Here is a 26,951-nt window from a genome sequence, read left to right as displayed (position 1 = left end):
CAGCCTTATTACCCTGCCCCTTGACCCCAAACCCACTACCACCACCCTGTTCTCTGACCCCCAGCCCACCCTCACCACCCTGCCCCTTGGCTCCCAGCCCCATCTCCCTGTTCTCTGACCCCAAGCTCACCCTGACTCCCAGCCTGTCCTTGTCACCCTGCTCCTGATTCCACCCCTGCCCTGACCACCCTGTGCCCACCTTGCCCCTTGGCCCCCAACCCCATCACCCTTCTCCCTGACCCTCAGAATCACCCTGATCCCTTGACTCCCAGCCCCCCCTCACCACCCTGCCCCTTGGCCTCCAGCCCATCTCCCTGCCCCTTCCATGCCCAGCCTGCCCAGTGCCACAGAGCTGCCCATGGTAGCCCTGCTCTGGGTGCTTCACCTGCAGGCAGGTGCCTCAGGGTGCCAGAAAACCAAGATCCTGGGGGCATAATGCTCTGCCAGGAGAGCTGCTGCCTCAGAGCCCCCTCTGGCTACAGGGAGGCCTGGCAGTGAGGGTGTTCTCCTAAAATTCAACCCTTCTCTCCCCTCGTCTTCCCCATCTGCTGTTTGTTGGATAGAAGGAAAACATCAAAACTATGAGATGAATAATCCCCAGCTGAGCACAGCCCAGCAAACTGCCCCCGAGGCAGCCCCAGCTCAGCTGTCACCTCTCTGGAGGGTGTCACAGCTTGTCCCCACCCCGAGCACCACGGGGGCACTGGGAGGGCTGGGCAGGACCCCGTGCATCCCCTGGGCACTGGGAGAGGCTGTGGCAGGAGGGAACAGTGCCCACAGCGTGGGATTGCCTGGGTGTGGGGGCAGAACCTGCAAATCCAGCTCTGTCCTCTTGCCAGGATCTGCTGGCACCGTGCAGCTGGTGACTGTCTGGGAGAAGGTGCTGTTCCCCATCCAGAGGTGGCACTGGAAGGCCAGCTTTAGCCCTGGCACTCCTGCTCCTTCAGGGCTGTCTGCTCTGGCTTTTTTTTTTTTTGGGTGTAGAGAATGGCCTGGGCTTGTTGCCCCCTTGTCATGTGATTTGGATTAAAACAACTGCCACAGGTTTAAATATTTTACCATGAATACAGCAAGGGAAAGGGATTTTTCAGGATACCCAAATTCTTTGCCATTCCCTAAAAATCCCCCATCAGGTAGTGCCTGGTGATTGCTGATTATTTTCAGCTGGATTAAAGACATCCTAAATGCTTGTTGAAGTCAATGGGAGTTGTACATGGCCAAAGTAAAGAGACAATCTAGGCTTTGCAAGAAGTGATTCGTGAAAGCAGTCATTTTATTTGTGTTTTGTTTAGCCCTCTGCACAACCACCCACATATTTCCATTGTTTTATTCCTGGTCTTCCTCTGCCAGATGAAGTGCTTCCCACGTTTATTTTCAGGTCCTGAGAGAGGCAAATATGTTAGGAATTTAAATAAATTCAACAGCAGCAGCAGATGGAGCTCAGTATTAGGAAAGCTGGAGGGAGGGCAGGGGGAAGAAGGAGATAGAGAAGTATAAAACATGTGTGGTCACTAAATATTATCTACTCCAACTTTTCCATAAGTGTCTGCTTGTCACAAGCTCGAATAACAGGCCTTCAAAAGGGCTGTAAACTGTGATTGCAGGGGACTAAGTGACCAGTTAATCGTGGTAACTTTACACTGAAATCATGCTGGATTTGCTGTTTGCTCTCCCTTCCTGCAAAGTGTTTTTCCACAAACTCTTTCAGGAAAGCCCAAGGTGTACCAAGGTGTCAGAGTAAAGATCACAGTGAAGGAGTTACTGCAGCAGAGAAGAGCACGACAGGCAGCAACTGGTTCAGCAGTGAGTAAAAATATTTTGTTGTTTGCTTTGTCTCTTCTCTGTTTATTTTCCTTTTTTTTTTTTTTTTTGCCAAGACTGTAATCTCTGGGCCCAAATGGCTACCAAAGCCTGAGTGTAACAGGGAAAAAACATTCAGCCAGTGATCTAAAGGGGTGAGAATCTGTGCAGGGAGAGAGCAGAGCTGGTGCTCCAGAAGCATCACTCAGCCTGGGATGAAAGGTTCACCTTCCAGAGGAGGGGATGGAGTTCTGTGTGAACTCACACTGTCTCACTCACTCTTCCAGCCTTTGGCTCCAGCCACTCCAGGGATTTGCACAGAGAGGCTGGTAAATCATGATTTCTTCCTGGTTCGTGACACCCCAACTGCGGAAGGCTTTCAGATCTCAGTCGCTGTGCCTCGCTGCAGCCGATCGCACAAAAAGCTGCTCGGGCACGGGCACAGGGGGCCGGGGGAGCAGCGCACGGAACTGCCAGGCTCTGGAAATGCTGGGTCACTCCTCCCCTGCAGCCCCGGCAGCATCACAAGGGCTGAGCCGAACCGGTTTTCACTTCCCACCGCCGGTTTACACATCACATCACCTGCGGAGCCCACACAGGAAAGAGTGAGCGGTGGCAGAGCAGGGGGTTACCTCGGTGAGCTGCACAAGGTGTGTGCAGCCCTGCAGAGGAAAACCCCAGAGGTCTGCCTGGCTGCACATCTCACCAGAGAGGAGAGGGGTGGTCAGTCCTGCAGGCACTCCCAGCCCAGAACAGCCACTGTCCCATGAATTAAATGCACGGGGTGTGCTGGGAAGTTGTTGCCAGGGAAATGAGCTGCTGACTCAAGAGCATGTGGAATAAAGGAAATGAAGTGGAAGCTTGTATGAGTTAAAACCGAGAGGAAAAAAAAAAAAAAACCAACCCAAAATCAAACAACAGCAGTATTTGTATTTGCAGAGTGAAATCCTGGTCCCAAACAAGCATCAAAACTCCTGTTGCTTTTGGGGTGGATTTCTCGCTTCCAGCAGGTCCTAGAAATGGGTGATCTGTCCCCTTCAGCTTCCAATATCCCTTAAAAAACGAGGCTGTCCATTTTCACAGAGCACAGAGCTGTGTTGGAGTGGGGAGCAGTGCCAGAGCTGGCTCTCCAACCACATCAGCACCGAGCACAGCAACCCACTCTGATGCCCAGCCTCGGGGACACGTGCAGTTGTCATTAGTGAATTACTCATTCTCAGTAATATTCACCCCTAGGAATTCTTTGGGATCCTTCCACTGTGGAATTCACGGTCCTGGAAATTAACACACATTTGTTTCAAGGGCATTCGTTTGAACACACGTCAGTTTTCAAAGCAAACCTCTGTTGAGTCAGAAATGCAGCAGAAAGATCAGACCAGCATGGGGTTGGTTCAGGGCTTTAAACCAGCCTGGGGTTGTGCTTCTCCCACATTGCTACAGGAAAAATCACGTTGTGCACATCAATCTAACGTTCTGTCAGCACCAGGGAAGTTTCCCAGGTGGAAACGAGGGAAATAAGGTTTACATAAATAGGTTACACCGAAATCCAGACTTACCTTGCTCTCCCCTGTGTCCTTTCCTTCCTCTCTCTTTGCCCAGGTATCTTGGGGCAGCAGCAGCAGCATCCAGTTCTCAGAGTCTGTGTCTCCGCCTCACCCAGGTTGGTACAAAGCCCGTGCACATGTCCCATCCCACTCCCTTCCCAGTTTTCCCACAGCCCGGAGCTTTCCCAGCCCTTGGCTGAGTCAGGCACTACCCACAGTGCAGCCAATCAGCACCTGAAAGGAGCCCATGGAATGCAGATGAGGGGCACATTCACCCCCTCGGGAGCACTCTCACACCCTCTCTTCTCTGCAAGTTGTTTTTCCCACAGCAAGGACCAAGATCCCCCTCAGGAAGGGATGCACATCCCCCAGGGAATAACACCTTCCCTAGGCTCTGCTCTCTGGGTTTCACTGGACACAGAGGGTCAGGTTGCCCTGGAGCACTTGGCTGACTCCTGCTCTGTTCTCTCCCTCCTGGCAGCATCCAGAGGAGTGAGAGCAGTGTCAGGTTCTCAACAGCACAAAGAGTTTCCTCCTCCTGCCTGTGAATATCCAAGGAAAGGGGAGAGGGTTGGGGGAACAGCACTTTGGGCTCACAGATCCTTCAATTATTCCTCAGCCAAAGCCCAGAGACCGAAAAGGTTGGGCAAGTGTGAAGGCACACACTGCATGGATAAGGGAATTATTGAGCCATTCATAGCTGGCAATCAATTTGCTTATGTTAATAAGGAAACGTGAGACATACCAAAGCTTTTTCGGGCTGGAAAGCCTCCACCAGTTTATGTATTTTGGGTGCTTCCCACTTCCTCCCCACATCCAGCCAAACACTGCCACCTTGGAGCTGCATGTGGAGCTCCACTGCCCTCAGACCTGTGCCCTTCACGTGGACAGGGCTTTGCTTTTAACCATATTTAAACACAGGGTGAAAGGACAATAATGCTGAAAAGCCAGGTCTGCTGTGAGCTTTCCAGGAACTCACCCTTTGGCCAGGAACATTGTGTGGAGGCAGGGCCACGTTATCCCTGAGCTGCTGCATTTGGTCTGCTCAGAGCTTCATCTCCTGTCTGGCTGTTTGGGGGATAAAAGAGCAAATTACTCTCCTGTGACCCCCTTCTTCCTGCAAATGCAGCTGCCCCGTGGCTGGAGATGGGTGAGGCACAGGAACAAGCCCTGTGCCAGGCTGTGGAGCATAAATCACTGCATGGCAAGATTCTGGCTCTGTAAACACTTGTAGGAAGGCTGGAGGGTCAAGAATTTGAAGGAGTTTCCATCTGCATCCCAGTCCAAAATGCCTGGGGCCAGAAGAGTTTCCAGCAGTATTTAAAGAGCTTCTTTCCAAGGGGACTGAAGTTCCCCAAGTTACTCACATGTTTTGAGCATCTTCCTCCTGGTTTCTGCTTCCCTAGAAAATCCACCCTGAACTCGCAGGACCTTTTCCTTTGTCTAAATCCACAGGGCTGGTGAACACATGAGAGCACTGAAACCTGGCCTGGGGCAAAACCTGCCCTGTGTGACACTGAATAACCTGTTCCTGTCTGCTCTCCCTTCTCTCCCAGCCCCTTTTGATGCAGAGCCCATCTCTTCTGTCCCCAACTGCTGCCCCTCCTGGCAGTTTTCCAACTGCCTCTCCTGTGAGGAAAGCCCCAGCTACTTGGAGCAGCTGATAGATTCCTGTCTGCAGTCGGATGTGCCCTCGGAGCCAGCCTGCAGTGCTTTCCAGCCATCACACTACACCCCAGACACCTTCCAGCCCGTCCCTCTCTGCTTTAACCAGGGCCTGGTAAGCTTTGTGTCCCCGGGGAACAGCCACAGGGGGAAGTGGGGAGGGGAATCAGGTCCTGGGGCAGAGCAGCAGCCAACCAGTTGGGGAATCTGGCTGCTTTTAGGGGATGCAGTGACACAGGCTGCTTGGGTGGGCTCTGAAGGGTTTCCCAGAGGACAGGGAGGCTCAGCCAAACCAAGGGAGAGGCTGCAGAACAGGGGATGTTCCCTCTGTGGGTCCTGTAGGTTTTCAGCAAAGTTCCTGCTAGTACCTGTCTAACTCAGAGAAACTCCCTTTTAACACTGATGCCACAGGAACTGTCTCTTGGGTTTAGACCCCCAGGGACCAAACCACCTCCCTGGGTAGCCAGACCCCTCTGAGAAAGGCAACAGCACGAAAATCCTGCCTGCTCTCCACATTTCCCAAACACCCCACAATTCCCCCGACGACGCCCTGAAATGTCCTTTTTTTCCCTTCTCCTGTTTTTTTTTTTTTCTCTCTCTCCCTCACTCTGCAGGCTGCCAGCCCTCCCAGCTCAGCTGACCTGCCCAGCCCAGTGAACCACAGCTGCTCCCCTGCCCAGCTCTCTCCTCTGACCCCGCTGACCCCCAGCCCTCCCCCTGCTCTGGACACCAGGACCTACAGCTGCCCCGGGGAGGAGTGGTCCTGCCTTGCCCCCTGCCCCTTCCCCAGCCCTGCCTGCTGCTGCACAGCCTGTGGCTCCCAGCCCTGGGACAGCAGGGTCCCCCAGTGCTTCCCCTGCCCCAGCACGGACTGCCTGGACTACCTGCCCCCCCTGGCCATGGCCGAGGACTTCTTCAGGAGGGACAGGAGCTGGGACATTTGCTACAGCTAATGGGGGCTGTGGTTGTGCACACCCACTCCACCCAGAGCAGATTAATTGCCCATGAACTATGCAAAGTCGTGCTGCCTGACACAGCCCAGGCTGTTCTTCACTACTCACATATTTTTGTACACCATGCTGTCACTACATTAATCCTCCTTGATGTTGTTGTGGTGGTGGTCTGGTGGGGTTTTTCCCCCCCCCCCCGTCTGTTTTTGTTGATGTTGTTGTTTTTTAAAGAGATCCAAAGCTGCCTTATCCCACATGTCATCACGCCGGCTCTTTTTGATACAAATAAATGATTTTGTGCACCTGCTGAAGCCTCTTCATTCCTCACAGGCTGAATGTCAGTGCTCTTCTCTAGTGCTGGTGATCCAGGGTGCTGCCCCTGTCCTCACAAAAAGGTTTTGAGGAGCTGCACGAGGAGCACTGACTCAGTGACATGAAAGGTGTCACTTTAACCTTTCCAGCAGATAAAAGGTCTGTGTGTGACCCAGAGCCCAGCACTGTCCCCACGGAGAGCTGTGAGCTGGATCTGCAGCTCCTCACCTGCTGCTTCTGCTCAGGCTGCCCTGATGATGTTCCCTAAAAAAACTGCTGTTTTCCACCCAAGCCCAGGGCCCCTCAGAGCTGCAAAGAGGTGGAATCCGCTGCCAAACTTCTTTGGCTGCTGCTCAGCACCAGCTTCCCTGTGAGAAGTGAGAGGCTGAGGTAGTTTGGCAGCCCTTCGTGGAGTTGGGGCTGTTGATAACATTTTTTTTCTGCACCTTTCAGCAGAATCAACTGAACAGCAGCTAAATGATTTTTTTTTTTTTTAAAGTAGATAATGGGAAAGTTACACCTGAGTATTTCCTGTTTCTTGCATAAACCCAGACCTTTCTAAGACTCTGTCTCGCCTCCTTTTAATAGCACTGGGGGAGGCAGATTGCCAAGACACCAGTTTCTCAGCTGAGCACCCAGACTGGAAAGAAAGAAGCATCTTTTCACATTAAATCCAACAAAAATGAAAAAAAACCCCTAATCACCTGTGAAGACAAAGCCATAATTTATCTAGCTGTGTGTTCACCTCCTCCAGACACTTCTGCACTTCACTGCAAAGCTTTCCAGTCCCTTTACCTTATGCAAGGTGGCAGGGTTTTTTCTCCAAAACATGCTTTAAAATATTTTGACAACTTCAAATAATATCTCCCCTTCCCCCCTGCTGTTACCTGATTAATCTCAGAGGTTGCCAAAGTGATAAATTCATCAGGTCACAGAACACTCACAAACAGCTGTATCTTTGCAGCAGTTCGAGGTGTGATCACCCCCGTGCAGAGACACCCTGTTAGGTGTCATTTTAGCAGTGCTGGTGGGTGCTTCAGCCCCTGGGTGTTATTTTGGGACAGTGGAGGGCAACACTCCTGCCCCAGCCTGCTCCAAGCCTTGCTAAGTGCCACTACAAGGAGCAGGAGCACCTTGAGCCACAGTCAAAGCCCCTTATCAGTAAAGTGAAAGAGCTGAGGCAAAATTCCCGAGGCTTCTGGACGAAATGGGGTGACCACATCCTCCCCACGAGCTGGCAACATTGGCCTGAGCTTGACAGAGCCAAGGGGATGCTCTGGAGAGCAGAGGGCACGTGAGATGGTAACTAAGCACTCGAGGAGGGCTCGTGTTAATACATCTCACAGCAAGGGGAGGAGTATCCTAAATCTACACAACAGCTCCAGCAAGGAAATCAAGGGCTAGAGGCTAACAAGATGTCTTTCACCTCCACATCTAGTAGCCTGAGCTGCTCTGAAATTATCGACTACTCCACTGGGATAAGGATATTTTCGGCAAAATGTTTCTATGCACCAAGGTCTCCAGGCTCTAACAGCTTCCATTAATTAATTGTCACTGCCCTCCATCCCCTGCAGCCTCCTTCTGTTGCCCTGCTGCTCCTTCTCCAGCTGTTTTGCAATGTCCCAGACTGGAAACGTGTCTGAGATGCTGTTCCCCAGCTCCCTGTCAACAGCTCCAGGCCACACATGCAGTGCAAGTAAAAGCTTGCTGGCTGTTGACACAACGTCTTATTGACACAAGGAAAGGAAAAAAACACAACAGAGGAACCATTCAAAGGTTGATTGTGCATTTTCTGGCTATGAGGAACATATTCTTTCCCTCCTTTATCCCCCCTCCAAAATAAAAAAGGGTTCAAAGTAGCTTTGAGAGCTGGCACAGCCCTATTGAGACTGTGGTGTGTCATCAATCCCTGCCAGGTGAAGCCCTGCCAGCCTTTATAAACACATGTTTACACAAAAATGAGGATCATCTCATGCTTACAAAAGCCATTAATAACTCCAAAAGTAACCTGCAGTTATAGAGAAAAGAAAAGATTCTTATTTTCAGGTTCTTTAACCAGTTGCACAGACTATTTGATCTAAAAGTTTGACTTGCCAACCAACTGACAGCTTTTCTATGGTGCCACTTCAGAGCACTTGTTTGGTGATAACAAGCCTTTGTTATTAGCAACTTCTCCAAAGCCACAGGTAGGAAGAGATAAACTGTGCAAATAAAGGGATATCACACACTGCCAGCTGGAGAAGTCACATTTCCCCTGAAACAGCCAGAGAAAATTGAGGGGTTAAGTGTGAACTGTTTAAACCAGTGAAATTCCCCCAGTGCAGAAGACACCTGGGAGGCTTAAAAGGATTTTCTTGTTACACACTCTGGTTGGAAAGGGAAAGGAGTTTTACCTGCAGCAGCCTCCAGCTGTCTGGTGGCTCCAGTCCAAAGCCAACATGAATAACTTGTTGGTTGTGGCTTCAGAGCAGCCCTGTGATGTCTGAGCTTTGGGAATTTAGGTACCTGGAGAGAGAAGGAATCCTTCCAGTGTCTGTCACGGGCTCTTCCCACTGCAAACCTCACCCACCAGCTCCGAGCAACACCAGCTGCCAGGGGGATGCTCTGAATGAAGCCACATCCCTCCCCAGGAGGACATTTTCCCTGATATTCTGGAGGTGGTGATGACTCCAGACAATCCCATTGCAATTACAAACAGCTACAACAACCACGTAGCTCTGCACTGATCACCCAACAGCAGGCAGGTGACACAACACAGAGAAAAGCCACTCAAGAAACAAAAAAAACATTTTTTTTTTTTTTTAACACGTGCTGCAAAAGGACTCCAGTCATCCCACAGACATTTCTAGATGGCAAAAAGCTTTTTTACATGTCCCCTGGTGCATCACATGCCACGTGCTGCTCGCAGTCTGGCAGCTTTGTCGCCGGCAAGTTCAAGAGATGGATATTTTATTGATCATTTTGTCTTGACACACGGTACTGACTCACTGATACAGTTATCCCTCAATCCAGGGCTTGTTATAACATCCTTCAAAGTAAGAAAGCACATGCTTTTGCTGGCCTATGCCCAGGTATATGCAAATTTATGCAAACACATGCAAATACGTGGCTGGTTTTTTTTTTCCTTCAGGGGATGTTGGCAGGTTTGGAGATGTGATGTAGTGGGAAGCAATAGCAAAACAGCAGAGAAGAGGGCTGGAAAATCGAGATCTCTGCATTTCTTAAGAGCTTTTGTTCAAGTCTGCTAAGGAGTTGTTTAAACACTGCAGACCTGTGAGAGTGACAGTGCTCCAGAAACTCCCACGCCCCCGAGTCAGGCAGGGGGGGATCAAGGAAGTGCTGCAGTGATTTAAGGGATCTGCCCCTCACTTCACTCCTCTGGCCTGTCAGAGAAAAGATCCTGTGCAGCCTTGAGAAATCAGCAAACCAGAATTCAGGGGGAGCACTGGGGATGAGACATCCTCTGCCAAAGGGGTGGCAAAACATGGCTTTGCCTCCCTGCAGGCACCTGCCCTCAGTGTGCTGAGCCAGCAGAGCCACTTCTGCCAGTGATTGCACAGCAATTCACAGATTATTTCACAGAAACACTAAGAAGAACCTCTTGAGACCCCCCCTCAGCTGAGAATGGGAATGGGAGAGCACTCACCCATTGCACTCTGCCCCTGCTGTGCACAGACCCACACGGGTTTTCTACCCTGGACGTGCCTAAAAGTTATTTCAGACCCAAAGGAATCCTGTGTGTCCTACACAGGCTCAGGTGAGGGTTCAGCTCCTCACCCTGAGGTGTTTTCTGAGCTATTCTGTGCCACCAGAGCTGGAGATTTGGGCTGGATTAGATGTCTCAAAGAGGAATCCCTGCACTGGGAAATACTGAGGAGCCACCCAAACCTGTGCTGCTGAGGACCTGCCCCTTGTACTTGCTCTTAAAACCATCTCTTTTCTTTTCTTGGGGTGGGGTGAGAGACTGGCCATGGGGAGCTGCTTTGAGTTTCTTCCAAAGTACTAAGAAATGGGGTAGCAGCAGCTTGAAATAACCCTCTTTGGGGTCTTGGTTTGGATGTCCATTCCCTCAGGTGAAAAACAGCCTTGGATGACTCCTCAGGCTGACCTGACCTCTTCCATCCAGCCTTTTCCCTCCCCTCAGGTTCCTGCATTCCCAGGGCAGCAGGATCAGTGGGAACTGCACATCACAAAGGCTCCAGTATTTCAACCAGTACCTCTGTGCAGGACCCAACAAGAGGCACGGTTTGAGGGTGTCTCAGAACAGCATTTCTCAACCTTTTTGTAGCCAAACTACCACCTGGTGCTCCACCACCTCCATGGGCTTCAGTTGGCACCAAATCAAAGCTTGACTGTGCTTCAAACACGTCCTTATTCATGGAAGAGCCATTTGCTTTGCCTGCCTCCTTCCCTGCAAACAAAGCTCGAGGCTTATCAATACTCTTTGGTAACAAAATTAAGTATTCAGCCATTTGAAATCTCATCTCCAGGTTGAGAAACACTGTCTTCCCACCCTGGTTTAAGCCTGTAGGAGCAGGGATTTGTTGGTGAACCACCCTCACAGTCTGTATGAGAGGCCTCAGGCCATCAGCAAGCTGAAGGTGAAGCCATTCCATGAATTTCAGGCAGCCTAGGATCTGGCATTTCGGCGGCAGGAAAGGAAGGCAGATGCAACTTTCCCTTTCTTCAGCAGATGCCTGACCTGCCAAAAAAAAAGAAGTTCATAAAGGACCATCTGAACCCAAAGCATACACACAAACACACACACACACACTTATATACATGGATATGTGCAACTAAATACACATTTCAACACACTGGGGGCTACAGGGAGCTCCAGGAACGTTTTCACCCCTGCAGGCACAACACCCAACCCCTTCTGAGTGTGCAGGTGACCAGTAATCCCATACCTGTTCCCCAGCTCTCCCAGAGGGGGCCATGTGGATGGGCTGGTCGTTGTCCAGGTTCCTGATGCTCGGGTCTGCCCCGTGGGCCAGGAGCAGCTGCACCATTTCCTTCTGGTTCTTGTGCCCAGGCAGGGCAGCTGCCATGTGCAGGGCTGTGTTACCATGTGCCTGAAAGGAAAAGAGGTAAAAAGCCCAGATAAAGCTCCTGCTAAGCTGTGCCACCTCCTCGGGGTTGTCCTTGAAATGGAGATCTGTGAAATGAGAGCTGAAGAAGCCCTGTGTCATCACTAACCAGGAGGTGAGGGAGCATCTCTGCTCTGTTTCTCCCATGCAGGAGATTTGTGGATTTAGATTTTTCTGTCTTTTAGAGCGCTACAAACTGTGGGGCTTTGATGCTTGGGGTATAACTAAATGAAAAACCCTGTACCAACAACATTCCTGATTGCTCTGCAACCCCCTGATAAATCATACCCTCGTGTGAGCAGAGACCTGAGGGGTTATTTGAGGAAGAGAAGGATGGAACATGCATGTTTATCCCTGGAAATATTTCCCTGGGAAGCACTAAGCAGGATTTAGAGGCACAAAGCCCATTGTGCTGCTACACACCACGCGTGGGCTGGACAAGAGCAGAGCCAGCTGTGCTCCACACATCCCCACTGCTCCCTTTCCCAACACTTGCAAGGGCCAGAAAGCTGCAGAATCCTGAGGTCAGGCACTCCCTTGAGCATGGATCGAGTCCAGCTTTTCCAGTAACAGGATCTGCATAGGAAGGACAGAGCTGGCTGTGAAGCTGGGCAGGGGGGCAGGATGGAGAGCGCTGCAATTTGGGGCAGGAAAGCTCTGGTGCCACCAGACCGTGCAGAAATCTGGGCCCTGTCTAGTCAGTTATGACTGGTAACGGTTTTAAATGAGAAAAACCTAATAAACAAATGCATAAGGGGAGGTATTTTTAGTCTACAAGAGTCTCATTCGGGCAGCTGCTTGTTTTTCTCTCAGAAAAGACCATACATTTGTCATGAACTTGGAATAACTGGGCAGAAATTGCAATGTGTGCTGCTATTCCAGCTGTTAAAATGAACACACATGATTTTCAGGTCCTATTTATCGGGGATATTGAGGCAGAAAATACAATAGCAAGGTCCTAACAGCTCTCCTCAGACAAGGCACGTTTTACAAGCCCTGAACAAGCAGATCCTTGTCTGGTTTATCATCCCAGAGAGCCAAGGGACAGTTACAAGCTCTTTACAGGATTTCTCGTTAAAATGGAAACATCTGCATTTGTTTGCTGCACCTTTGTGGCAGGAGCACTTGGCAGCTTCCAAATCCAGGCCTGGGCTCAGAAAACAAGGATCTGACAACACCTGACCTTGAAGCCTCACGTTGACTTTAACAGGGCTGATGTGAGACAACGGCCAGAGCACCAACTTGTGGGCTCTGGGAACCCTCCAGGTGAAAAAGACCTTTAAGATCTCAGTGTTTGGGGTTTTTTTTTTCCCATTGTGAAATCCCCAAGGAAGCAGATTTGCAATGAGACGACCACAACAAGCAGTGGGTGAGTCAGGGAAGCCAAAAATATGGACTCCAGGGTGCTTTGTTTCCTTGTTTTCTTTGTACTTGGAAGAGCTAAAAATCCAGGTTGGGTATCAGACAACCTCCCCATCACATTTCTCACTGTCCCAGACAGCTCAGCAACAAGACTGAAGACTCCAAGTGATCCTATCACAGCAGGGAGCTCTCTGAGGGTTGTGATCAAGAGACAAGAGCAGCCTGCCATGGACAAGCCAGCACCTGCCTGATGGGTCTCCAAAGATACAGAAGGAATGTAGGGAAAAGGCCCTTCACTGGACAGAGGGACACAAACTCAGTGCTTTTACCCACAGACACAAAGCCAAACATGGTTGCTACAGAAATCTGAAGGGAAAAAAAAGGACTGAAGCTGTCCAGGGTCTGCCTCCTGAGTGAGTTGATGGAAAACATTCGATTCCTTTTTGATAGACAAAAACATGTGGGGGGGAAGAGAAGAACTGGAATCTGGAGGACCCCTAATGCAGCCTCCCACTGCAGCACAGCTCCCACACTGCTCCCAGCATCTCCTCTGCCTGGAGATGTGCTCACAAACCCCCTCCAGGCTCGCCCTGACTCACCTTGTTGTTGACAAAGTCCTTGGACTTGAAAGCATTCAGCTCCAAGAAGTATCTGAGCAGGGAGAGGTTCCCATCCTGGACTGTGTAATGAAGAACTGTCTTGTTGCTTTTCACATCCTGTTTATAAAAACAGGAGAAAATAAAACCAAAACAAACAGAACAAGAAATGTTCTGCAGAACAACCTGGAGATATTCTATAAACCCAGGCCAGCTCTGCAGCTCCTGTGGAGCATCTCCTTCCCTTCAGCGACCCTCTGACCGCCCAGTGTTTGCTCCGGGCTGCAAGAAAGGAGCCCCCAAAAGCAGCACCTAACTCTGCAACCAGTGCCTTGGAAAATCCCTTCTCCAATTCCCCGTTTTGAGCACGGCACAAGCACCAGGGAGGACTGAGGGATGGCAGAGCTGCCCCTCACCCTGCTGTAGATGGAGGCCCCGGTGTGCACCAGGAGGTGGATGCAGGATTCCAGCTCCTCACTCTGCTGCTGGAGGTCTTTGTGCTGCTCCTGGGTGAGGCTCTGGCAGCTCTGCTCCCGGAGCAGGGTGTTGTGGGCCAGCACAGCACAGTGCAGGGGGGTATGGCCTGGAAAAACAAGGATGGCAGGGAGAGAACCACAGTCCAACCAAAAATACCGATGCAGAGAGCTGGCATGGAGAGCACGTGCCTCTCTCTGCATGTGTTGTCAACCCACAAGCCCTTCTCTGCTCTCCAATGTACCACATTGTCTGCATGGACAATTTTTGGGGCTCTCCAGCATCTGCTCGTTTCCAGTTGTGCCTTGAATCCCCTCTGAACCATTCAATTCCGTGGCATTTGAATCCCCTCTGAACCATTCAATTCCGTGGCATTTGAGTGCTCAGACACAACTGTCTCCCCCCCAGGCAGTTCCTGAGCCCACTCTGGTCTCCCAGCCCCAAATCCCAATGAGCAGCAGACAGTGAAATAGCCAATACAGGTTTTCAGGCCACTGTAAAATATCTGTGCAAAGGGTTTTACCTTCAAAATCCTTCATTTCTAAGTCAAGAGGGAAACCCAGGGACAGTATAACCTGGAAGCAACAGAGAAATTGAAAATTTCAGTTCAGCAGAACAGTGTCCAAGCCAGAATCTGTCAAAACCAACAAACTTTAAAATCAAACAAATCAGATGATGATAATTTCACTGCAAACTAAGCCCTTTTTTGACACTAGATATCAGTGCTGTGAGTCTGTTTCCTAACAGGGATATTCAGGGTTACACAAGATGATCATGTTCCCTAGATTCTTAAACCCCACCTTATTATAATATCATATGAGATTTATAATATCATATTAGATTTATAATATAATATTAGATTTATAATATAATATTAGATATATAATATCATATTAGATTTATAGTTCAGAACAGTAACATTTAGCCACTGCCCCCAGCTCAGGAGTTCCAGCCTCCTCACTCTCACCATGGATTAGGCAAAGACACCAGTAAGCAGAAATGAAAATTTCTCCTTGACAGGTTCAGCCAAACTTTATCACCTAAAAGTTCACCAACACTGACTATTCTCAGGTGGATTTATTTGCTTTTTGGTTTTAGTGTGTGAGAAGTTAAACCCACAGCTTGCTGCAGCAATGAGGATGCAGAGACTAGAAATGGCCTGAACAGTGATCTGGAGGTGAGCATTGCTTGGGGTTACAAATTTTAAAATAAAGAAACAAAGGGGTTTTTTAAATAAAGAGAAAAAAAATTTAAACCCTTGAATGTAAGGAAGTGATAGTTTCAGTGTGAAGAAGCTAAGCATATATTACTTATATATATAAGTATTACTTATATATATAATATATATTTTTTTCTGTATTACTATGGATAATGTATTTCTTTCTCTTGATTGAATAAAACAAGTTGTTCCCATTACAAGACTGAGCATTTTTGCAGTGCAGTGACTTATCCAGAACTCAGAGAAGAGAAGGCACAGGAATCTTGCTGCTGAAAGATGATCCAGAACAGTTGGGGCCTGACTTATCTTCTCATAACAACAATAAAATATATGCAGATCAAATATTGACAAGCAGCTCTGAGGTGCTTGATTATTAGAGATTAGATAGTTAATCCATTAGGGGGAAAAAAAAAAAACCCACAATAAAATAAACAAGCAAACCATAAAGCCTTTCATGGCTTTGACCACACCGAGAAGTCAGTGTGTGTGAGTTTTCCCTTTCAGTGGCAAGGGGGGGGGGGGAAAAAAAAAAAAAAAAAAAAAGAGAAAAAAAAACATAAAAGAAAAGCCAAACAAAGAAACCCTGAAACACAAACCACCCCAAGGCACTCTGGGAGGCTTTGTTGGAATGGTCTGTGTTAAAACACTTCTCCCCGCTGAAGGAAACACCTGTTTTCCAAGGAACTCTCCGTGTTACACATTAACTGCCCGCTCGGGGCTTAACCCGGGGCACGTGCCAGGCAGAGCTAACGAATGCTGGGGATGCAATGCCAACATGCCAGGCACCCCCTGGCACCCCATCCCCGTGCCCTGCCCTCAGGTAACCCCAGCACAGCCACAGAACTGCCTGTGCTCGGGCCCGACACCACTCAGGGCAGGGATGTTTCAGTGATTCCATTTTATGGCCAATAGTTGAGCATTTAAGACACGTGCCTGCTGATCCCTGCTGTGTAATCCCTTCCCAGAATCCCCACAGTGCCTTTTTAGATGTGCTAATTTGCTCTTCAGGGCTGGCACACGAATCAGGTGGAGTCCCTGTCTGCAGAGAGATTTGTGGAGCAACAGAGAAGCGAAGGTCTGCTCATGTCAGTCACGTTTTGAGTGAAACCTGAAAAAACACCTCATTTTGAAGGCTGAGCCTGTGCTGTCCCTGCCTGCAGGGTCCCATCTGCTCTCTCCCCAGCTGGCTTGAGTCTGGACACAATTCCCTGCTCCCATCTGAATGACGCTGATCCCAGGGAGGGGGTTTCACCCTGGTTTTTGTGCTCCCCCTCCTCACACCCCCCGGCTGGGGAACCCCCTCCAATGCAGAACCACACTGGGGGCTCAAGGCACAGCAACCCCACCCTGCTGGTGGCCAAACCAGCAGGTTTAGAGCCATGATCTGCAGAAAGAATGCAAAGATTTTTCCTCTGTGACAGGAGGCTGACACTGGCTGCAAATACAGCCCTAAAACAGGAGAAAAACCACCCCTGGGAGGTCAATTCCTAACACAAGGAGTTTTTAGTCAGTCTGCCCTGCTTGCTGACACTTTTACCTTCTAAGAGAGTTGTTTAAAGACACCAACATCAACACTTTACCGAGGGTATCAAAGCCATAAAGCCTCTCCCACCTGGAGGACTTGGGCATAGCCATAGGTGGCAGCGAGGTGCAGAGCTGACTGCCCTTTGTTGTCCACGGCGTTGACATCTGCTCCTGCCTGGATCAGGTCGTGGACAATGGCTGGCTGCCTGGCAGTGACAGCCACCAGCAGGGGAGTCTGGAACAGCAGAGGAACGTGAGGGTCTGACAGCACAAAACAAGGAATGGGGAAAGCTCAGTGATGCCCGGAATCCCGAGGGCTGTGCTGCCCAAAAGGGAGACGGCTCACAGGGTGATTTAGAATCCCACATGACTCCTTGACAGGTTCAGCCAAACTTTATCACCTAAAAGTTCACCAACACTGACAATTCTCAGGTGGATTTATTTGCTTTTTGCTTTTAGTGTGTGAGAAGTTAAACCCACAGCTTGCTGCAGCAATGAGGATGCAGAGACTAGAAATGGCCTGAACAGTGATCTGGAGGTGAGCATTGCTTGGGGTTACAAATTTTAAAATAAAGAAACAAAGATTTTTTTTAAATAAAGAGAAAAAAAATTTAAACTCTTGAATGTAAGAAAGTGATAGATTCAATGTGAAGAAGCTAAGCATATATTATTTATATATATAAGTATTACTTATATGTGTGGATCCCGAGATGGGGGCACTGCCCAGCTCTGGCAGAACTCCCTCTAGTGCTCTCCAGCCCCAGTTTGGCTGACAACCCACACCCAGCGTTTTTGGAGCACCGATTCCATCAGGTGCAGCCCTCCTGGCACCAACCAGTTGCTCATAAAACCTTCAGCCTCAGAGGCTGCTGCCAACAAACACACATCTTGCTGGAGCAGTGTTTCCTCAGATCACTCCATAAAAAAGAACAGGCTCCTTCTCATCCCACCTCATTTCTGCTCCTGCCAGAGGCGCCTTGGCAAGGCTCAGCAGTGCCAAACCTTCCCCTGCAGTAACAGAGGGGCAGAGCTGGGTTTTTCAGCTGTTCCCAGTGGTGCAAAGCCCCTGCCCACCCCAAACCCTGCTGGCTGCAGGAGGAAGGGGTCCACCTTACCTTTCCTCTGTGCTCCTTGGCATCGAGTCCCCTCAGCGGCTTCACTCGCTCTGCAGCTGCCCGGGCGTGGGCCCTCAGACCTTTAGCTGCATAAATATGTAGAATTCTAAGACAGCAAATAGAGACACTGGTCACTGCTCGGCCATGGACAGCTTTACAGGGTGGCACTGCCACTCTTGGGGGGTTTCACACCCTGTGTTCCACAAATCCACACCAGGAGCCTCAAAGGGCTTTGATCTTAAAGCTCCCACTCCCACGGAAAGAGCTTCCTACCTCAGACAACTGCAGTGTCCAGGAGCCCTCAGCACTCCTGAGCTCTGACACGCTGCCTCCTTCCCACTTCAGCACTTTCCTTCGGGTGAGATTTGCTGCTGGGAGGCACCTAAGTCCTCCCCAACACCCAGTGGTGGGGCCCAGAGTACCATATTTTGTGGATATATCACTTTTTGGGGTGATACAGCCCTGTATGTGTTGGTGAAATCCCAACCCCTGGAGGTAACACACAACCCCTAAGTGGTATATTTGTAATCAACCTGTTAAACTCCACTTCTTTATCAAACCCACTGGTCAGAAGGACAAAGTCCTTGTATTCTGGACAAGACACAGAGTTGTCACAACCCACAGGAGTTGTGGGTTTGCTGGTGACGTGGCCCTGAGTGATGGGGAAAACACTGGGCTGCTTCACTTGGGTGAACACTGGGCTGCTTCACTTGCCTGGCTCTGGCTGGAGCCACTTCCATTCCCCCAGGGCCCTGGGAATGCACAGGTAGCTTTGCCATCCCCCTCTGCACAGGAGGAGACCCATCCCACACATGGTTGGACCAACCCCTGGCTGCCTTTTGCTCCAGACAGCAACATTTGGAGGCTTTTCAGCCCGAAGGTTGCAGGCAGTCATTTCTCTCCTCGGGTAATTCTGCAGCCCAGAGCCAGCCCTTGCCATTTCAGGAAGTATAAATGCAGCTTTCTGGCTAATCTGATTTTCAGTCAAGCTCAGCATTAGCTGTGGCTGCACACCCACACATCCCCAGGGGTGCCAGGAGAGGAGACTAGAGATTGAACTGGCACATGAACTGTTGCTGTGAGCAAGGACTGCTTAAGGAAAGTGCCTCCAGGCTGGATCATGGAATTCCTCCTTAGTCTGCTTTAAAGTGCAAAATTAGCACAAAATCTCACAGCCAATCCGTGGTTCCTGCCTGTACATACAATACTGAACTAATTGATTGCTAAACCAATGCCAGGTCACCCTTTTGGATAGGAAATAAAACACTCTAGGCATGGAAAAGTTACTGTAGATCTTTATTGGGAACAAAAAAAAAAATAAAATAAAAATTTGTCTTTTTCTAACCAGAACAACCCAGAAAGAAATTCGGAAACAGTCAATCATTGTTTTATATTCACACACAGAATTTACATACACTGGAGTGAAAGGAATTGAGAAGCAATCTGAGCAACCATGGGCTTGATTCACAACTGCATTATCCCAGTTTTACCTCCCTTTCTTGTACTTGTAAAACTGGAGTAAGCAGGGGTGAACTAAGCTCCTTCCAATTAATTTCTTTGCTGGGTTTTTCTGCAAATATAAGCCACTAATTTCAATGCACACCTGAACTACTGCTATTTTCCAACAGCTTTATGATCACTTACATGATCTATTGCTTATGTCTTCCAGATTTGTCAATATTCAAAACCAAAATATGGTCAGAAAGCCTTTAAGACTTTCAACCTGAGCTTGTAAACCTCACTCAGGCATTAACTGTGAGGTGACTTGAAATATTGCCTGGGTGGCAACTGGACTCCAGGTAATAAGCAGTGCAATAAATTATTTTGCTGTTAGTCTTGCAAATAATAAAATCACCTAAGGCTCCTGGGCTTTGGAAAGCAGAAAAACCCAGAGAAATTGTGTTCACCAGCCAAGAGTCTGTTGTTTATTAAGAGAACAATAAACAGAGTTAGAAGGGGGTATTTCTCCTGCAAATATATTTGCCTGTGGCATGGCACTCCTGAACATCAACCACAATATTTACAGAGGAAGAAGTAAAAGCTACTCATTCTCCAGGAAAGGAAATCAGAAAGCTGCAAAGGGAATGTGGGAAATTTCCCACAGGCACAGGAGAGGTCCCTGATGTTCCTGATGTTCCCTGGCTCAGCACATCATCACCAGCTTCACACCCAAATGCTACAGAACAGGGAAAAATATTGCCAAATAATAGCCATGGCACAGATTCCTTGTCATTCTGCAGGGCAGGTTTTGGCAGCCCCTGCCTTCCCAGTGATCTCCTGGCACGGGGCCACGTCCTGCAGTCCTGACTCACACAAAACTCCTGGAGACTTCAGTGGGACCAGGGTCTGCCCACTGGCAGAACATGCAGCCACTAAAGCAGCCCCCCATCTCGAGGGTGGGTATTTTAGAGTCCAGAACCACAAAAACCCCTGAGTCCAACCACACCCACAGGGTTGGATTCCAATGGCAGACAAGACCAGACCTTCAAGTTACACCTTTGAGTGAACTCAGATGTTCCATCTGCCCTGCAAATAGGGATGTCTGACTGCACTGGCATTTAGTTCAGCTGTACTGGCTTTATTTCAGATCACTGCACCAGCAGAACAAAACCACACTTTAAATCTTCCTAAGTTCCCAAAGGAGCAGCTCAATTTAGGAAAGAAAAAATGCCGATTTAAGCCCAAAAATGTTTTCTAGTGGCCTAGAGCTGGTAGAAGTTCCTGCATGGACAGGGCAAAGACACACACACAAGGCATTTACACAAAAGCAGTCCTACTGAAGTGGGTCTTGGCAGGTGTGCCCTCACCAAATCCTACAGCTGGCCAAGGATACTCTACAATATGCCAACTTGAGACCCTTCCCTGTGCCTGAGGGTGAAAGTCACCTTGTGCTGATGCTGAGCACAAGTCTGCAGTATCAAAAGCCTGCCTGGGAGAGGCAGCAGGAGCTGCAACAGCAGAGAAATCCTGTGCTGGGCCCCAGAACAAAGCGAGTTTCACACAACACCCAAGTCAGGGAGTGCTAAAGTTCCCAGCCCACCCCCCTCCCACCCCGCCTGCTTTTCCCTCTGTACTCAAAACTCTCTGTGGTGCCAGGTGGAGCATTGAGTAGGTGAGGGGCAGGCCCCAGGCGTGCAACAGCTCAAAGCCCTTCGACAGACAGAGCATGGTTTAGGACATACGTATCATTGTCCTCGTCTTCCAGCAGCAGCTTCTCGATGGGCAGCGCGCCGATGACCCGCCGGGCATCCTCCAGCTCCTGGGGGGCTGGCTCGGGGATGGAGATGGGCACGGGCACAAACTGAGGCCCCGAGAGCGTGGAAGAGGCTGGCTGGTACTGCAGAGTGGAGGCTGGCAGGGCAGAGAGGGGCTGTGCCCACGGGAAGTACGTGAGGGGCGGCTGCTGCTCCGTCACCTCGAGCGGGGGCACCACGGCCGGGGTGCTGCTCCGGGGCTGGCAGAGAAACAAAACTCCATCAAACCAGTGGCCAGGTGGGGCAGGGGGTGGGGGGGACACAGCACAGACTAGGGGTGCTCGGTCTGACCTCTAACATCCCTTTTCCTCTCCCTCTGGGTGCTCTGAGTGTGACACTTTCCCCATGAGAGCGGTGGCTGTGGGTGCCCCAGGTGCTGGTTGCCACGAGCTCACACTCGTGGTCCGGTTGCCTCTAGCTTTCTGTTCCCATTCCCACCCTCTCTGTAAGCCCATGGGACTCTCACACCCTGTGCTGGAAACTGCCTTCTTGACAGTCTCTTGCAAGTTGACTTTGCTGCCACAGGGCAGCTCATTCTGGCTCTGGAACAGCCCACCCTGACCAGCCGTGTCACCCACAGCACGACCACCTCAGGAATGGTGGCACTTCCTCAGCACTGAAGGCCAGAGGGCACAGGCTGGGCTTTGGGTGCTTTGCTGGCTCTGTTTGAGCAGCTGAACTGAAGCACTGAAAGGAAAAATCAGCTGCTTGAGTTCCACTGAAACACAAGTCTCTGCCCTTCTCCTCCAAGGAGGAACAAATTATCTTGGGTTGTCCTGCAGCCAAATATTCTGCTGTCTTTACTATCTTTACGTGCTGTTTTGACCTTCCTCTTCCATCAGTAAATAGCAACTTTGGAGAAATTTATTGCCAAGTCATTCTTCCTGCTTCACCTGTTGTGTTTCCTGGAATCCCATTTACCTGTGTTTGTCTTTTTTTTTAAGCTTGGAAATCAATAGTGAAGAACCTCTACTCAGCCTGGAGGAGTGGAAAAGGCCAGTGAATTTTGCCTGATTCCAGTACAACCACGGCTTTTTTCCCCTGTTCAAACCATCCTGATGTCCAGCCAGTGCTAGAACAGCTACATGGCATGAATGCAAACACACACAACATGATGCAATTAAATAAATCAGACTAACTGCACCAGTCAACCCCATGGCTCTTGCTAGAAGGGATTTAGGGGAATCAGGGAATTGGATAATTCCTCACAGGGAATTAGCTGTCACTCATAACCTTTGGCTCACTGCAAAACTGGCATTTTTGACTTACTGCAAAGTTGGTGATGAGTGGCTGGGACGTGTAAGTCAGGACAGATGAAGGTCCCACCAGGGTGTAGCTGGGACACATGGGCTGCACATACATGTCTGCTGTGTAGGGACAGCTGGCTGCCTCATGGGACACATACTCGGGGTAGGTGGTCCACTGGGTCAGGGGCTGCAGGGATGTGGGAGAGGGCTGGGGGATCCAGCCAGAAGCCAGTGCTCCTTCATCTGTGACTGGCAGAGCAGGGGCAGACACGTCCATGTCAATGCAGGGCTGGCCTGAAAAAAACAGGAGAGGGTTAAAGATTAAACCCAGCCCAGCACAGCCTTCCCTGCAGCAAACACTGGGAGGGTTGGGGATACATTACCCATTGGGGAATAGGAAGGAAGTGGCTGATGGGGCAAAACAACCTGGAAGAGAGAAGAAAATAAATTCAGAGGTGAAGATCATCAGCATTAAATTCAATCCCTTAGAGAAGCACTGAGGGACAGAGCACATTGAGTTATCAGCTGGTTATCAGCTACTACTGCACTGTCAGTGTCTGAATTTCCCCACCCAGAAGGGCTGAGCCTGGCAGCCAGGATACATAAACCCAGCTCAAAGGGACCTTAAACTGGGCTTAAACCTTGTGTTGCAGAGGGAATTCCTCTTCAGAGAGGAGCCAGTCCACCTGCTCCCTCCTGGGAGGGCAAATACAGGTTGAAACCAGGCAGCAAATCACCAAGGATGGCTCTGGGTCACCCCTTTCTGTGCTCTTGAACAAGCTGCCTCACTTCCAAGCCACTTTTTGGCCCTAGGAATTAGATCCTGCCAAGAGCAAAGCACTTTTCCCCTTTCAGTGGTGACTGAAGGTGCTCAGCACACTAAAGGGGGTATTAATGGTATTTGCCAGATAACACCAGGCTGCAGTGCCTGCTTTAGAGATGCAAAGATTTCTTTCACTGCCAAAGCAGTGCTGGGGCTGGTCAATCATTTAGCCACCCAGGAATGGTTTTCCTCCCGTGTTTGCTCTCCTCCTACCGTTGCAGCTGCTGTTGCAGTGGCATTGTGGACATTCCCCCTCTTCCTTTTCAGCAGCTCCTTCACTGGCTCCTTAACACGGACACCTTGGTAGGGCCGAGGCTGTGGCTGCTGGTCTGGAGCAGAAGCTGAGGGGGGAAAAAAAAAAGAGCAGGTGACACTTATTTTCCTCTCTTGGAGCCCAAATCCTCGTGGCAGCCTGTTGGTCTGCAGGCTGGACCAGCCACATGGATGGAGGAGGTTTGTTTTATTCCCCTCAGACCTCACTCTGTGCCTCTGCTTTGTGTTGCTCGGTGCCCCCGACCTGAAGTGCAGCTTTGCACACCCCCCAAAGGGCAAATCAGGCTGAGAACATCCAACAGGGGTGAGGTTTGGGTTGCTCAGTGCACATCTGCTCTGTGCCGTGACAGAACAGAGGACAGAAAGAAGTAGAGATGTAAAAAAAGAGACATAAAAAAGTAGAGACGAAAAAAAGAGACATAAAAAAATAGAGATGAAAAAGAAATGACAGAGGAAGAGAGGGAAAAAAGTAGATATTTAAGAGAAATACATGTTATTGAATGTTTAGACACAAGCTACCCAAATTAGCAAAGCATCCTCACTTGGAAAGCCACTTAAACATCTTCAGTGGGATGTGAACGACTCATTTTGAGCACAGGCAGGTGCTGAAGTGCCAGCCTGGCCCAGAGCTGTGTTTCTGTCCCAAACAGACTTTGCTCACGGCCTGGCCAGGAGGTTTTTAACTGGGTGAGCTGAGTTACACTGCCAACACCCAGAAACCTCAGAGCTTACCCCCAGAAACTCTGCCCCACTTTGAAAAGTCAAGCCCTCAGCCAGCTGAAAAGGCCTCTCACCAACCCCTGCAGCAAAGGAGAGCAGAGGAAGCACATTTCTTCAAAAGCCAACATTAACAACTCATATTTTACAGGGACTATTTGGAGGCAATCGATAGCAGGAGGAAACCAGGGGATAACAGAGCTCAGATGTTTGTAAAGCCACCGATAGCAGTGGTGGCTCCCTGCCCCTTTCACTGCACTTTGATGTGTAAATACACTAATTGATAAGCTTCCCATTTTTAAAGCTTGCAACTGGTTTTATGAAGCACAGGTGGACATCCAGCTCGAGACTTAATCTTGGCATATTATTCCTCCCCGGGAGCATTTATTTAGATTTATGTTCTGTGCTTCAAATCACAGATGAATCATCACACCTTGGATCATCTCTCTCATTTACATCTAATTATAGGCACACTGAGATGTTTCTGTTACACCTGCCTGGGAGGAGAAAAGCAGAGTCTAAATCCAGAGGTTCTTAATCAACCTCGAAAATTATTTAACAGAATAAACATTTCTGACCTTTAAAAAAATTAAATACTTCTTTCCCTTCAACTCGGCTCTTCCATGAACTCATTTCTGACTCACCACATATAATTTAATCATGGAATCTTGATTGACCAGGATAAATCCTTTTGGTACCAGACACCACCACGTTTATGTGTTGAACTGTTGTCTTTGTTACCTTTATGAACATTGGGGAAAATAATTTGCTTTCAAATAGTAGTTGAAGCAAAAGATGATTTTTCAAGCCTTTGCCTGATCTACCTTTTCTTTTCTGTGGGCATTCTTGGTGGCACTTTAAATTAGGCTACATGCATTCTCAGGAATCCTGTGGCTTTGGAAATGAAGTTTTTAAAGAGAATTAAGGTCACTTTAACTCTCCATAAAAGCATCCACAAAGGTTTTTAATACAGGTTAAATTTTTTGCTTTTTAAATTTAAATTTTAAATTTGAATTTAATTTGTATTAATTTACTTGAGTGAATTACCAACTCCACGAATCTGAGCTCTGCTCTGAGTTGCCTGAGAGGCAGAACTGAACCTCTTGGGGAGCATCTTATCCCCGAGTCATCACACCAGTTTCAAAGGGCCTCCTTGCAGAATTAGGGTGGGGAAGGATGGTGGTTTCTGGCTCCAGGTTTGGGGGATGGGAAAGAAGAAATTTACTGTAAAAGCTGACAAATATACCTATTCAGAGTTTCCGGTGCAAGCAGAGTAACCAAAAAAAAAAATAAATTAAAAAAAAGGTAAAAAACCCAAAGTCTGCAGAACGTATTTCGGTTCCCCCAAGCTGACCTCCAGAAGTAAAAATAATGCTAGCACAGCTGCTTTTCCACTGTTCAGGGGTGCACAGGGGCTGAGCACCACAGATGAACCACAGCAAAATGACTTTTGGCTTCAGCAGGCAATTAATTCCTCAGCGAGCAAAAAACATGATCATTTACAAATATCAGCATTTTGAGAAATAAGGACAATTAAAATATCCTTGTGAAGGAAGTACCTGGATCTAGCAGCCTCCAGCTCCTTATGCCAAGGTCTTAATAACCTCTGGAGCCAAGGTTCAATTATATTTTCATTTAAGCCACCAAGGTCCACGGGGCCAAATTCCATTCCAACAAATCAAACTGTGTGTGACACAATTCCAGGACCACACACCAGCCAGGTGCTGTTCCTCAACAGGCAGCTGCTCCCTGGAGCAACACGAAGCATCACAAGCCAAGAAAGAAGGGAGGGGATCTAATCCAAGCAGGAGGAAGCTTTGTGCTCTTTTCTCCAGCCTGTTTTGGCTCCTGGCAGTGCTGCTGCCATCCTGAGCAATCCTGGCTGTGTGCTCAGGCTCAGGTTCCCTCCATCAATGTTATCACTCCCTGTGTTTGCTGAGTGTCAGCAAAAGCCCAGCACAAGCCTTGAAGACTTTTGCACAACCTTCCAGTATCAAGGGACAGCAGAAGAAAGCCCATACTGGTGTTGGATTTCAAACCACTCTGCAGCTCAGCCCACAAGTGTCCAGTCTGCACAGACAAGGCCCCAGGTTGCCCCTGGTGAGGATTTAACCACTCCATTAATGCTGTTGGGAAGCTCCACACACACATCTCCCTGCACTGGTTATCCCCAGGCTGATCACAGCATATAAATATAATTTTTCCTGCTGAGTACAAGTCCAAGTTGTGGTGGACACAGCAGGAGCATCCAATGGGATCTTACTGTTTGATTTTGGGGAGCAGCTCCAACCCCAACCCCTGGGCTAATGAGCCTCAGGAACAAGTGAGCAAAATGCAGAGGAGACTGATGTGTTGGGTGCTAATCCTGTAAACCCTGGCCCTTGAGTTGTTTGGGCTTTGGAGAACCTGGGAGATGGAAAAACTGTTCCCTGGGTGAGTAAAAAGCATTGGAAGAGTCTCCCCAGGGAAGTGGTGGAGTCGCTGTCCCTGCAAGTGTTCAAAACACAAGCAGACCTGGCACTTCCCAGTGCACTGCTGGGATTTGGTCAGAGGCTGGACTTGATGACCTTGGTGGTCTTTTGCAACATTAATGATTCCATGATTCTGTGTCCACAGCCCCTAGTGCAGCAGCCCATTTTCACATGGTTTTTGTCAGCCCCAGCTTTCTGGCAGCTCAGTGTTTGTGTGCAGAACACGCTACCACGTTATTAAGAACATCCATGAAACGCCGCTCTACCACCAGACAGAGAGAGAAAACGCCAAGACACCGCCAAACAATCCAACCAGGCCACTTCAAAATGCATCTTCCTGTGAGTTTTTGCTTTAACCAGGGCTGAAAGTGGAGGGAAGGCAGTGGCAGAACAGCTGCTGGAAGGCTGTGAGTGCTGGAGCGTGACGGGTTTCAGGTCAGCGAACTTCCCATCAGCACCACTGGCTGTCACACTCACACACACACACACACACACACACACACACACACACACAC

The 26,951-nt window shown here is 49.2% G+C and overlaps 3 protein-coding genes across 3 annotated transcripts in view; 1 reads left to right on the top strand and 2 right to left on the bottom strand.

Annotated features, from left to right (window-relative positions):
- Positions 1–1,656: 1,656 nt before the first annotated feature.
- Positions 1,657–5,965, top strand: COLCA2 (colorectal cancer associated 2; the record flags this gene model as incomplete). The annotated part of the gene is made up of 6 exons (XM_027655420.1): positions 1,657–1,880; positions 2,312–2,450; positions 3,400–3,460; positions 4,901–5,124; positions 5,624–5,769; positions 5,875–5,965. Coding segments are annotated over 6 exons (882 nt in total), but the record flags the coding sequence as incomplete, so codon positions are not given.
- A 4,936-nt stretch (positions 5,966–10,901) lies between these two features.
- LOC113952888 (NF-kappa-B inhibitor delta-like) lies at positions 10,902–18,391 on the bottom strand. Its single transcript, XM_027655419.1, has 8 exons — positions 18,366–18,391; positions 17,652–17,757; positions 16,625–16,771; positions 14,317–14,368; positions 13,736–13,902; positions 13,323–13,439; positions 11,182–11,346; positions 10,902–10,973 (listed from the first exon to the last, which is right to left on the bottom strand). Exons 1-8 carry the CDS (start codon positions 18,389–18,391, stop codon positions 10,902–10,904), a joined length of 852 nt encoding a protein of 283 aa, XP_027511220.1.
- A 2,331-nt stretch (positions 18,392–20,722) lies between these two features.
- Positions 20,723–26,951, bottom strand: part of POU2AF1 (POU class 2 associating factor 1) — an 11,700-nt gene continuing 5,471 nt past the window's right edge. The window contains exons 2-5 of the mRNA XM_027655728.1: positions 23,189–23,316; positions 22,536–22,578; positions 22,175–22,446; positions 20,723–21,105 (exon numbers count right to left, since the gene is read on the bottom strand). Of these exons, the coding sequence (XP_027511529.1) occupies positions 20,794–21,105; positions 22,175–22,446; positions 22,536–22,578; positions 23,189–23,316 (755 nt within the window). The 3' untranslated portion in view covers positions 20,723–20,793. The remainder of the gene's footprint in view (positions 21,106–22,174; positions 22,447–22,535; positions 22,579–23,188; positions 23,317–26,951) is intronic.

Source organism: Corapipo altera, unplaced genomic scaffold (genome assembly GCF_003945725.1).
Source record: "Corapipo altera isolate COAL_440 unplaced genomic scaffold, ASM394572v1 71, whole genome shotgun sequence".
NCBI classification, from domain to species: domain Eukaryota; kingdom Metazoa; phylum Chordata; class Aves; order Passeriformes; family Pipridae; genus Corapipo; species Corapipo altera.
The sequence above is the reverse complement of the archived record's forward strand: the minus strand, read 5'-3'. Positions and strand labels throughout refer to the sequence as shown.